The 14724-nt window shown below is 28.2% G+C and overlaps 1 protein-coding gene across 2 annotated transcripts in view; it reads left to right on the plus strand.

Moving 5' to 3' along the window:
- LOC107444278 (uro-adherence factor A-like) overlaps positions 1-14724 on the plus strand; it is a 706709-nt gene that overhangs the window by 638179 nt on the left and 53806 nt on the right. For both annotated transcript variants that reach the window (XM_071182438.1, XM_071182439.1), the window contains 3 exons: positions 3995-4123; positions 7214-7321; positions 10887-11169. In XM_071182438.1, the coding sequence (XP_071038539.1) occupies positions 3995-4123; positions 7214-7321; positions 10887-11169 (520 nt within the window). The remainder of the gene's footprint in view (positions 1-3994; positions 4124-7213; positions 7322-10886; positions 11170-14724) is intronic.

The raw sequence follows: 14724 nt of genomic DNA on the forward strand, positions 1-14724 counted from the left end.
ATGATGAACATTTACTTTCTGTTAGCAGCACTAGATTTCGGCACTAGTTAAATACCAGTCTAACTATAGTACCGGCACCATAAATAATAGTTCTATGAAGCTTTTTACTCATTGAAATCAAAGGTATCGATTCACTATATTAAATTTTCTTTTTTTATAAAGTTGGCTCTCTTTCCTCCCTTCTTCCATGAAAAAGGGTAAAAACTATTTTAATGACTCATGAATGACATAAAAATCGAGTTTTGTACTATTTTATTCTTGAAAAAAGTAATGAAAGACTTTTATTTTCATCATTGTCACTAGATAGCAACATCATTAAGAGAAGGCGGCTAGTATTAAATTTTATATACGTTTTTAAAGGTGAAGTTGTGCCTTTTCAAATCTACAATGATTTGCTGATCTATATAGTTGAATTTACTTCATTTCACTAATTTCCTTCCCCAACTTCTTCCACTTATTCCTCAACTCTCAGTTAGGTTTCTCCATCGCCTAAAAGAATGAAGTTAATACAATAGACAAAATAGTTAATAGAACGGTTCTAGACGGTAAAATGCCGGTTATCTTGGTAATTGAAAATTGAAGTAATTGGGAATTGCCGGTTATCTTGGTTCAAAATTGCAAAGCTACGAAGTTGAACACTGATAATTGTAAACTCATAATTGGGTAGGGTGTTCAACGCCAGTTATAAAATAAAGTACATGGTTCCTCCCTAAGTGCTTTTCTTCTTTACACCCAAACAGCTGCAACTATAGTATATAGGTAAACTATGTGCTATCTAATTAGACTACCAGCAGAGCCACCTGTTGGCAGCTAAAGTTGTTAGCGCTTCAATATCAAAAACTGTGAGAAATAGATGAAAAAAATATTTACAAAGTTTCAAAGCATCATCAATTTATTACGAATAAAATCTAGTGTATATCGTTGTAAAAACGAAATGATTGAAAGAACTATGAGTTTCAAAAGTAAAATTATCTAGACTGTCAGTTTTTTTCTCCCATGTAACGTTTCGTTGCAACATATTGTTTAAAGTTACGAATGCTCAAAAGATTTGTGAAGCTCTATACACTACCTCAATATATAAATACCAAAAATTACTAGTATTTTAGACTAATTTATTTAAGCACATAAGAATATAATAAAAATTTCACTTTATAGAAATTAAAAATTTATAGATAAAAGTGGTTTGTAGCATTTCTATAACATTATACAAAATGGAAAAACACTAATTGTTGCATTTTGAAATGACGCAAAGATTCAAAAACTTCAATACTTGCAGAAATTTTTAAGACAGTTGTAGCTTAACAACCAACTTGCATTTTGGATATTTGCACGAATTATTTTGTCAGTCCAATAAGGCCAGTGTCTGATTTCCTTTAATCCCACAGGTTTGGGTGATAAGTGCCGAGTTGAACATTCGTGTTTTCTTTTTTTCTTTTTTTTTTTTTTTTACTTTTATTTCTTCCTTAGCCTTGCACATTAATTTTTTTAATGCCTTTGGACTTGATGTTCATTTTCCAAAGAGTTCCTGCAACTTTAAGGTGGAAGTCTGCAAAATTTAACAGCGTCACAGTTTACCCCTTTTTACATGCACATGTTTACATAGTATCCAAGCATTTAACATTGCTAAATCGAAAAAATTATAAAACATGCGAATTTGTCTTCTTTTACCTCTTAGTAATATCTTTATAATTTTCATAACAAAGGAAGAAATTACCAAATGTTGCAAAAGCATAAAAAAACATAAAATTGCGCATTTTATATAGATATTTTGAATTTTCTTCAACAAAAGTATTTTGACATAAAAAGTTTGGTCCTTCTTTTGTGAAATAAAATTTAAGTAATAAAATTTAGGAATTTTGAGTAATCAGTTTCGTAAATTTTGAGTAATCAATTTCGAAAATCTTGAGTAATCATAAAATTTGAATAATATTCCTGAAAGTAAAGTGTGCAACATTGTAAGCAACTAATTGAATTTAAATTCTAAAAATCACCTCAGTATCGTCTTCAAGAATAAAAGGCAGTCATTTCGCACGTCAGATCCTCTACGAAGGCAAATTTCTCCCTATTCTCGATCCAGGAGTTTTCTTGTCTTCTGGATTGGGTTCAGAATTACAAGACTACGTAGTTGAACATTAGTAGTCGTAAACCCAAAAATTGGGTCGGTTGCTCAACGACGGTGATAAAATATAAGAAAATAAAATATATCTGCTGTCGATCAGTAGTTACGACTGAAAATGTAGTAGACACCTTTATGAGTCTATATTATTCATGAGTCTAAATTTACCATGTTTCTAACGTTGCTTTATTTTCTACAAAAAGTAAATTAACTTTGAAGTTGAGTTTCTTCCGGTGTTGATGATATATTTCAGTTGAATTCGAAATATTATTTATCAAACTGGAACTCTACTTCAGTTTTAGTCGTTTAGTGAATCTATGATTAACACAACTGTTGAGAAATTAATAATGTTAGCAATAAAACTTAAATTAACCTAATTTTGGAAATTATAGTTAAATTGCTAGGTCTAAGAAATATTTGTAGTTATGCATAGTACATAAGCCTTGTATATTATACATACGTACATTTACATTTAACACAACAAACTATTCGATTTAACGAATTCTTAATCAGCAAGAGTATAAAATCTTTCCTTTTAAAACTTTAGAAAGAAGATTCTTGTTTCTTTAAAAATTAACATAAAATAAGTGATGTTTTAGACTTTCGTACTTTGTTCAATCAAACTAAATCTTGTAAAAATAAGATTTTTTAGAAAAATTAACACTTTAAGTTAAATAGAAACATAAACACTTTAAAACTTTAATCAAAGAAAACTTCTTTAGCTGTTTCAACTCACTTAAACGAAAGCATTTTAAGCTCTGTGTAATTTTTTTTATTTACTATTAGCGTGGGAGTACAACAATTTAAACTGAAGCTTCTAAACCTTTGGAAAAGCTGCAAAAACTACTGCAAAACTACAAGAAAAATCAAAACTTTAATCAATAGGATAATTAATTTAACGTTTTTTTTTGTTTACTAGTTTAAGTTTTAATGCATAGGACTCCACTCGTTTAACTCTGAAGTTTCAAAGTAAGATAAACTAATTAAATTTTTAATTAAATTTTAATTAGAATTCAATTCGGGGTTTTCTCGAAAAATTTAACTTGTAAATTAATGTTCACTCTGTTTAAATTGCTCTCAAAGTATTCATAATTTTTAAACTAAATTACAGAACGATGTTTCTGTAATTTATTTAGAAATATGTTGTTTACTGTGTTTTGTTTTCTGTAATTTTTTGGAAAATAATAACTAAAAACGCAGAATTTTAACCCATTTTCGGTCAAAGGTGCGTGATGAACTATTTCAATAAATATTTTTAGTGACATTTTTTCACTGACGCTTGTATATTTTTCACTAATTTTACTTTTCCCTTATTTTAAAGGGTTCTCGATGCCCATTTTCTTTATTACTTAATAAAATAATAATTTTATAAATATTATTTATGCATTTTATTAACCCATTTCATAAAATATTATGTATTCAATTAAACTTTTTCTGTTGCGAAATTTTTAAAATATGCTTTTTTTTAACTCCAAAGTTTATTGGCAAATCCAAAGTTTATTAACAAATTTTGTTGACAAAGTTTGTTAAAATGTATAAATGTATAATTTGAGATTAATTATATGTTTTAATATGGATTAAAGTTGCAATTTCTGGAAATAAAATTACCATATTATACACCATCACAATCTATGCACCATTATCATTGTGCCTTTTTTTTACCATTTATGCATCATTGCCATTATGCATTTTATTACCATTTATGACCATTTTATTTCTTAAATATTAGTGATAAATAATATTATTTTATAAAATAGTATTTTTTAATACACGAAATTTTTTGGGCTTTAATGAATGTAATTTAAGCATATTTCAATGAAAATAATACAACATTTTTTAAAATTTCAATGCCTGTCATAAAACGGGTCAATGTTTCAGGGATCCTGCTCCTGCCAGGATTACATCTCTAATGATGAATCACTGACCATCACTGATGACTCACTGCATCCTGAAATCAAACAAGCCCTAGAAAATGCCGAAAAGAGAAGACAAGAATACTTGGTGAAAGTAAGTCAAATTTTTAAAAGAATGTTTTTTTTTAAAAATTCAAATAGACTTAATCCATGTCCATTGCAAATGAATACTGCTGTGTTTAGGAAATAAATTTTTATATGTATCACATAAGAAAGCATCAAAATTGTTTTTGTAATAAAAATATTAAGGCTTTATTGATGCATATTCAAAACAGGAAACGTTAGAAAATTTAAAACAGGGGTGAATCAAGCAATACTTTTCTCTAACATTCTTTTTTAATCCACTGAAAAAAAGAAAGCATGATAAAAACTACCAGAATATGTTAATGTTTATCATATTTTTAGATCTATGAAAACACGAAAAAGCAGGGTATTTTTTACAGAAATGCTTTAGAAATTTTGGTAAAATTAGCTATAAAGTATGGTTTTATAATGAGTAATTGAATTTGGTAACTGTTGCGAAATATAATTTTATCTTAATACCTTACAGTGCTGAATAAAAACCATTTATTCAGTGAAATTCACTTATCTTAGTTTTTTTACAAAATGTGGCTCTATGTTGCTGGCTCCCTGAGAACACCAAAAGGCTCGGTGATTCTTACCGAAATGCTTTAGAAATAATTTTCGCAAATTGATCATAAAATATGGTTTTGTAAAATGTGATAACATTTAGTAAATTTGGCAAATTTAAAAATTTCTTCATGAGATCTTAGAAAATGGAGTAAAAACCATTTAGTCAGTTTAATTTACTTTGAAGCTTTGTATTTTTTCTAAATGTGTTGTTATAAGAACTACAATTTTGAAAGCGAGAATTTCCTGTAAACCGTTACTATATGAACAGAAAAATTACGAAATGAACGATTTAAACACCATATATATTGATTGCTTTCCAGGATTTGTTTGTGTTTTTCAACGGAAAAGTTATCATAAAGAACAGTAGATTTAACAGAATTTTGCATTATCCACGTACAATGATTGTACTTAAAAGAAAAAGAAAGCTTGATGCCATTGTTTTTTGCAAAAATAAAACATATCAAGGTGCTTTCCTGAACGAATACTTTCTAGAGCAGCGGTTGATAAAAGTTGTCACGTAGAACCCTAGGATTTCGTGGAAAGGTAGCGAGAGTTCTGAGATCAAGCCCACTTCATTTTTTAACTATATTTTTACCCAATCAATTATCTACAATTTATTTAATATTTCAGTTATTTTTATGATGTTATTTATGCAAAATGCCAATGAAAAAATATAGCAAAATTTTTTAAAAAAATAAATTTACGTATTTTCCAAGTAAATTGCGAAAAAGCTATGCATTTACAAATAATGCATGAGTATTTCTCATGAAACATTTCAATTTAAAATAACTAAACTCAAAGACAGAAAATTATGTTTCTTTGCTTACCNGAAAAGTTATTAGCAACCTTCGAAAGGAAGGTCCTACGAACCATCTTTGGCCCTATACTCGATAACGACAACTGGAGGAAAAGATATAATTTTGAAATATATAGGATCTTTGATGGCGATGATATCATTAAATCTATTAAATTAAGTAGAATGAGATGGGCCGGGCATGTAGTGAGAATGAGCCCAGAACGAACAGCATTGAGAGTCTCTAATGCAACCCCCTCCAATAAAAGGCCAAGAGGAAGGCCCAAAAAGAGATGGAAGGACTGTGTGGATGAGGATTTTGTAAGTAAAGAACTAAAAGTAAAGAACTGGAAAACAATAGCTGGGAGAAGGGCAGAATGGGAAAAGCTTCTGAGGAAGGCCCAGGCTCACAAAGGGCTGTCGTGCCAATGCTGATGATGGTATTTAATTAGAATTGAATTCATACGTTAAAATAAATTCCTAACTGAAAACCGCTATAAACCTGTAAATTCAATGACTTGTAATTTTAAGTTTATTAATTATAAAACAATTAAAAATTTCAATTCTTCACATTAGACATAACGAAATTGAGTTGTATTCTTTTTCGTTAGTATACTCGCTGCTGTTAATGAACTTTATTTAAGAAATCGGGGTTCCGCTTAAAGAATTTTGACCATTTAGGGTTTCAGAGCTGAAAATAGTTGAAATCCGCTGCTCTAGATACTAATACCTTAAGAATGAAAGTCTGAAAGATTTGAATTCATACTTTTTTGAGAAGTTAATCATAGAAGTGTTTGAATAAATACTTTCTACAAACTAAATATAGACTTAATACTTTTTGAAAGTCAACTTTATTTATCTCTATTTAAAACAGGAATTAAACCTCTTAGAGAAAATAAAAAAAGTTTAATGATACCAAATTGAGTTTTAAAAGAAAAATTCATGTTAAAAATTTCAGGAGAACGAGAAAGTTTGCTATTTTTTTTTTAAATTTCTCATGAACGACTTAGGATTATTTTTTGACAGTTTTGCATACATGGAAAAAATATTCTGGTAAAAGCGGGTAAGGATATTTCTAATTAAAAAAAGCATAATACTGGTTTTAAAGACAAAGTTTTACGGAATTTAAACCATTTATTTGGTAATTTCTCATTAATATGTTAACAATTTCTCGGAAATTCTGGTTTGTAAAATTATTGTTCTTATTACCTCACATTTAATAAAAAATACAAAACTGAAAAGTAATTCCAACTAAACAAATGGTTGTTTATACCAAGCTTTAAAAGCATCATGATAAAATTATCAAATTTTACCGGATTTACTAAATTTTATCCCATATCATAAAGCTATATTTTGTGTTAATTTTACCATAATTATTACCGAAGTGCTGTAGTGAAAAATTACCAATTTTTTTGGTGTTCTCATGCGACGAGAAACACGCTAAATTTACCATATTCTAGCAATTTCGACCTTATTTTTTGCAGTGCATAAATATGCTCCTTTTAACACTGTCTATTTTCTTTACGTTTGGAACTTAATGGTTGCTGAAAAAGAAAGCAGCAAACTTTACATTACTTCCTTCGCTCTTTCTTTATTGATTTTTCTATTTTTTTGTCATTTTTTGGACATTTTGGACAAAATCTTTCAGTGAATAACTTTAAAACAAAATCAAAACTTTAGCTTGAAAATGCTTATTTAACAGAAACTCTATTTCAGACGTATTCGATCAAAACATGAAAAGACATGTTTTATTTCTAGTATCGGGAAAAGAAGGAAAAAAGTGAGGCGAGAATGGATGATCCAACTTCTCCAGATAGCGAATCTTCCAGCAGCATTTTCACAGAAAGAGAAACATCTAGAAGTGAGGTAAGCTGCAAATCGGACATTTTTGTTTTGTCTTTAAAAATGTTTGAATCCACATTATGAAAAATGGTTTCCATATTTTCTTAGTTTCCTGTTTGAATTCTGTGTAGTTGTGCTTACAAAACATAAATAAAATAAATATGAACGCTTCATGCAACCATTGAGCCAATTGCCTTGACATTTTATATAAATGAAACACATTATTTGGTATAAAATATGAAACATCATAATTTCTGTAAAAAAATATCTTTTTTCACTTTTGAAACTGAAGGAGTATTGCAAGTATCTAGATTCGTGAATTTTTCTCTTTAGTTTTCAACTGATATCAGCTTACATTTTAGTTTAAGTAACAAAAATATTTTTAAGATTATATTTTAGCTTTTTACGACTGGGCTCTTTTAGAAAAAATCTTAACTTTTTTATAGACTTAAAAACATTTTCTAAAAACTCTGTATACGTCACAAAATTTATAGTTGAAATATTTTTTTTTGGAAAGTGGCATACCTAGTTATTTCTTTTCATTATGTTAATATCTTGAAATAATACTATCTGCAAATATTAATAAAGGAATATTTAACAACTGATTAAAGGGTTGGCTGAAAAATGTCAAGAAATTTTGAGCAATTGCTCTGTGAGTTTTTAAAGTTTCTGTATGAGTACTTTTACCAGTGCTTGTTTTTAATAATTTTACGCTTTTCAATCAATTAAAAAAATTTAATTTTAAGTAACGAATGTTTAAAATTAATTCTTTTTTATTGTAAGATATTTGAAGTTTGATATACTGTATCTCAATGTTAATTTCCTGTCCTAGTCATCATGACTTAAACGCTTTCATTCCTGCCAACATTCATTAATTAACATCATAAAAATCATTATTAGATGAGTACTCTTACCACTGATTGTTTTTAATAATTTTGAATTTTTCATTCAATTAAAAAAATATTATTTTTAAGTGGCGAATATTAAAAAAAAATTATTGTGAAACATTTAAAGTTATCTATAGTGTATATCAATGTTAATTTATTGTCCTAGTCATCATGACATAAACGCTTTCATTCCTGCCAACGTTCATTAATTAACATTATTAAAAATCATTATTAGATTTATCTGTCTTATGAATTTAATTTTTACTAAAACATTCTCAAATAGCAATTCTAATCAAAATACCTTTAATGTTGCCATTCAAACTCATCTATAGAAAAAGATTTTTTGATAAAACTTCATGTGTTTTGGTTTTTACTAATGAATCTCTTACTACTTATTAACAGAGAAAACGTTTATATTTACTATCGAAAGTACGCGAAAATTAAGATATGTTGTACTCACTGATAAATTACGTCTGAAAGAAAAAAATATTTCTGGGAAAAAGTATTTTGTAACTAAGCATCATATTTATATACATATTTTGTGAACTCTCTCAAGCAAATATATATGCCTAAAATGCCTAAATCGCCCCTTTCCCAACTCGTACCACACTTAATTTCTAAAAACTCGTTGTATAGAGATAAATTAAATTTCTGTTAAATTAGATAGCTTTTCTCACTTAGAAATCTATGCAAAAGAATCAAGTTGCTCCCTTCATGTGTTAAGTTCATATTTAAATTAATAGGTTTTATAAGTTTACAATGTAATTTTTGAATATCCTTTTATAAGGATATAGCAGAACTGAAGCGATTTACAGATTATTATACAGATTAATTGTTAAGCAATTTATTCTATTATTATTCTACTTGTTTGTTTTTTTTTTTGTTTTTTTTTCGTTAACTATTGCCATATTATTAGACGCACTATGAGATTCTATGTAAAATCTTAATTATCAGGTGATATTATACAGCTTCATTGTTTGGACGCGGTTGAAACCGGTTTACACTTATTTATGTTCGTGTATCAATTAGTTAACATTGCAATGCAATTCGTTAAAAAGATAATATATTAATCCAAATAGGAAGTATATATATAAAAAATCTTCTAGATAAAAGCCCATTACATGTGTGTTTAAACATAAAAGTATTGCATGTAACTTGTGCAAAACATGTAATTATTAAAAAACTACAGTGAGTCTAATAATTTGATCTGATTATTATAATATACTATTATAATAACTGATATAATAAATATTCTATATTTATATAATATATCGTCTAATTTATCCAGTCGTCTATTTTACTTTATATCGTCTAATTTAACCAATTGATACACGAACGTAAGCTAGTGCAAACCGGTTGCAGTCGTGTAAAAACAATAAAGCTGTAAAGTATCACCTGATGATTCAGATTTTACATAGAATCTTAAAGTGTGTCTAATAATTTGGCCAGGGACAGTACGTTAAGTAATTGCTTAAATTGTACCTTGTCTGCAGTTATAAATTATACCGGTTCGACTCCAGAGCAACATATCAACTTCAATTACAGAACAGATCGATTTTCTAACCATTTAAACTGTACTACGCTCAAACTGTCAAAAAGTAGCTGTGGCTGTGAACAATTTCTTGGCTTACTTTCTCCTACTACCAAATTTCTCATCTCACAGACAAGAGTATAAAATAAGACTGCGACAAATGACAGTGTTATTCATTACGTTATTCATTATTTGTCGTTATTCGCTATTCATCGTTAAAATTCAAACATTCACAAAAGACACAAAAAACGTATCGTGCTTGCAAAATAATACTTTATTTACGAAATGAAATGGCGCATAAATTGTATTAAAGAGCACAATGGTAATTGAGCAAAATGGTAATGGTGCATAACGGTAAAGATTCAATAAATAGTATTGGTGAATAAATTGGTAATTTTATTTACAGAACTTGCTACTTTAATACGCAATAAAGACATATGATTAATCCTAAGTAGAATAATTATACATTTTCAAACAGTCGGACTTATCAATAATCGTTTCAAGTTTTAAAAAAAAATGAGTAAATAAAAATTAAAATACAAAAATTTGCCTGAATACGATTAAGTGAGCAGGTGGTACGAATTAGACAATCTAAATCGTACTACTAGCAGACCTTGCGAAAACAATTTATTAGCATTTACTGCGCAAATATTAATGCAAAAAAAAATAATAATTCAAGTTACCAAGAAGCTATATTTCATTATTTAAATATTTCAAAAGGAATTGGCTGCGATTTGTTTCTGTTGAAAATTCAAATGTGGAAAACGATACGATTTATGTAACTTTCCTTCGCATTTTAACTATTAATAAGCAGTGTGATATTTTAGAAAATATTTCTTCTGAAATGAAGGTATAAATGGGATATTTTTACAACTAGCAATTTATAATTTTTTAAAGTTTTTGAGAAATTGTCAACCATGGCACCCGAATGTATTTCTAAAATTTTAACAATACATATCAGCTATCAACTCTAACCGAAATACTATTTATTTTATCTCTCTTAAACTTTATGATTGAGAAAGATTTGTTTGAGGACACTGTCTGTATTTCTATTTTTACTAACTAAGAATTCCAATGAAAATAAATCCTATTTAATGAGGCTATTAAAACTCATAGATAAAAAAAAGGTTTTTTCAATGAATTACAGTGTGTGTTTTTTTCTTATTGACAGGTATCAACTAGCAGTTCCAATCGAGTGGCTAAAAGTGAAACGGAAGAAGATGAAAGTTCAGACTACGTCACCGCAACAGATCAGTCCCCTCATTCACCCTACAGATTAGCCTCCATGATCCGGAGGAAAACACCCGGAGAAGAAAGTGATGTCCCCACCTCATTTGAAAGCTTCAGTTCACCATCAAAGAGTAGCGGTCATCTTCAAGTCAGATCTTCAACATCCTCATCATCTCCACTTCCTCATGACGGTGCCACGACACCATCTAGTCAACAACTAGAAGGTTGGGAAAGATATATCTTCAAATATGCATGCCACATAAAATTTGCCTTTCAACTGTCATTGAATATGTATGCCACATGAATTTGCCATTGAAAATGTATGCACATGAATTTGAAACTGAATATGTATGCCGCATAAAATTTGCCATTGAACTGTCGTATACATTTAGTTATTCAAGTTAGATCGTTGAACTATCCCTAACTTGGGCAATAGTTATGGGGTTTAGTATATTATAGATTATCTATAGATTATGTTAAAAACGAATAAATCTTAAGATTATCAATTATAATCCATTATAATTTTTTAACTGAATACGTATGACTAACCTGACTTTTCGGAATGTAGGATTCTTTCCAAGTTAGATCCTTTATCATTTTTTTTCTTAGCATTATAAACAGTATCTGATTTATCAGAAAGTCTGAGAGATCTGGTCCTGTAGTCCTTAAAATATTATAAATCTTATTTTAGTGTTTTTTCTTAAAGAATTGTCTATCAGAATTATAAGTCAACAAAAACTTAAATGAATATGAGCTTAAACTTATCAATACATAATTCTTTCAAGCTATAAATAATTTAAAAGCATTTTGCAAATAAACAAAATGCAAATTAGGTATAAAGTTATGACCCGACATATCAGGCCCTGATTATAGATAGAGCCTATAACAATGCAAGCATTTATCAGACTTAGTTCTTAGAGGAAAAAATGTATGGCATTATTATGGCACAAAAAAAAATTTCGTAACTTATCACTGATCAATCAATCGCATTATAAACTTAGATATTTAATCCTCCTATTATGAAGAAATGGCTGGTGGTGCCTTAAGTAATAATTTTCTCCGTTAAGTACACTTAATCTAATGAAATCACAAGATTAGCCAAAGCTTAACTATTTAATAGTTCAAATAACTGTTACAAAAAACTTAAAGAAATAATTTCCTAACTGAGAACGAGAAGAAACGCTCCAAAATACATTTTCATCCAGGCGATGAAACTACGTCATTAATCGTCCTCTATCGCTTGATTATTGCCTTCTAGTTTCTTCAACATTTGTCTTCGATCGATTTGAGAATAAAAATGAAGTTTCGATGAAGTTTTAAACAGAAAGAATGAAAAGTTTAAATGCATTCAACCGCTGGATCACCAAGCTAATACATATACAATGCAGTACCATCAGCTGACCTTGATGCCCTGGAATCTTTCCTTATTCATATAAAAACTGATTACCTTGTTAACGATATTAGTTCCTCACTACCTCTCCATAGCTCGCGGAAATGCATTTAACCCTGATTTGCCCCTTTCGGCCCACTGTGCTTTTTTTGTACTGTTGTCATCTTTTTTTTCATTTCTTGGCTACTGTGGTTTTATCTAGTTTTTTTCTCACCTTTATGTTTCCATTTTTTGTTGGCTAATTAACGTTTTTATTCCAAATCATTTCTGTTTCGTCTCATTTACGCTTGACAAATCGTGAATTATGTGGACTGCTACTTCCAATTTGTACATTTTTGAAATGGATTAAGTTTTCAAACAAGTTACATATGTAATGCATAAAACAACATAATAAAATTATTATTATTTTTTCATCTGCCATGAAACAATAGTCGGGCGAAACGTTTAAAATATTTAAATACGTAATTTAAATTCTAAATGAAGTATAAGACTGTGAGTACTTTTTAAATCTGTACATACTATACTGCATCTTTAATAAATAGACAAAGACAAATGTGTTATAAGTTTTTTAAAAAAACAGAAAGATTTTTGTAAAAAGTGCTGCTATAAAAGCGCCCTGAAGTAACAGATTAAAATAAGTGTGCCAACCTGGTTTATCTTTTTATTTTCATCAGCGAACACTTATAAAGTTTCTTTCGTAATATAAATTTAAAGGAGGTTTTTCTGTTCTTTTGATTAAATTCTTCATCATTACAATTATTTTTATCAATAGAATTTTTATTTGTTTATTGCCTTTTCTTTTAAGAAGATTAATAATAATATAAAGTTAACTAGTTTATAGTGTTGGAATAATGCATATCACACTACAAACAATGCTTAAAGGTTAATTTTGCTGAAAGAATGTTTACATACATAGAGAGTTATCTTTTAATATTTTCAGCATTTTTCTTTCAGAAAACAATAAAAAAGCGCATGAGAAAAATCTTTAACTGGTATAATGTCTATCATTTCATTACAGTTGTAATATCTAACTATAATATTTCATTGATTGTTCATTACCGAACAATATTAGCTTAATATCAGTAGCAATCATCAAATATTATGAGAAAATTTACATAAGAATATATCTAAAAATTACAATATTCTTTTTTGAGTAGAAAACTTTTGATAAATATTTTCTCCCTTCTTCCATAACATTCTTTATAACTTTTAAATAAATAAATTATCGTAAACAGAGTTTTCTTAGGAATATTTTGTTCTGACGAAGTTTTATGGTAAAATCCATATCGTTTTTTCTGGGTTTTGCATAGTTTACAGTTTTATACAATTCTTATTTTTACTCTAATAAAAGTTTGAATAAATAACCATGAAACTCGGAGTTTTACAGTAGTTTTGAAAATATGTTTTCTTCGATTTTTAAAACTTTATTGCTCTCTCTCATTCTCAATTTTGAATCATGAGTTTCTTCTGCATTTCTCTTTATTGCACTCAAATATATTTTATAACTAAATCAAAAACTAAAAAAAAAGTGTACGTTTTTCATAGTCAATTCAAAAAATTTTGTTTAGACATTTTTACTAAAACAATTTATTTTAAGGAATCAATATCAACTTTTGTATGTCTCCTTTCTCTTTTTTACCACGTTTATATCAACTTGCCTTCGTGTATGTCTGTTCGGGTGGAATTTCGTAATCGATTTTAAACTAACTTCCCGACTAACTACAGACTTCAAATTTGGCAAATAGTTCAGAATATGATGAAAATGAAGAGAAAAAAGACAAACAATGTAAAATAAAATTAAAATTAAAGAAAAATTTATATTTTCGTGACTGTCTTTTGTTGTTGATTCGATTATTTCAAATTTTTGTCACATGTCAGTTGAAAAATTTTGTGTGCAGTGAGTGAAGAAATTGAGATTTTGGAAGTGAGTACAAAAAAAATCAAAATTAAAATTATATTTTTAAAAATCACATTTTTGTAAAGGAGAATAATAATTAAAAAACAAAAATTTGAAAAACGAAAAGGGTGGGGCGCATGAAGTACATAACAGTACATATACACTTTTTCTTACTCATACGCATGCACAACCACATACACATCCACATTCAGATACAATTACAGATATACGTACACATATTCTCATGAGCACACATACTGTTACTGTCATGTATTTCATGAGCCCCACGTTTTTCGTTTTTCAAATTTTTGTTTTTAAATTATTATTCTCCACTACAAAAACGTAGTTTTTAAAAATATTATTTTGATTTTGATTTTTTTTTTTTTTTTTTTTTTTTTTTTTTTTTTTTTTTTTTTTTTTTTTTTTTNAACTAACTGTTTACAATTATCTTAAAAATATCCTGGTACTGCTATATAGTGTGTAAAATGAAAA

The sequence above is a fragment of the Parasteatoda tepidariorum genome, chromosome 6 (genome assembly GCF_043381705.1).
Source record: "Parasteatoda tepidariorum isolate YZ-2023 chromosome 6, CAS_Ptep_4.0, whole genome shotgun sequence".
Classification (NCBI taxonomy): domain Eukaryota; kingdom Metazoa; phylum Arthropoda; class Arachnida; order Araneae; family Theridiidae; genus Parasteatoda; species Parasteatoda tepidariorum.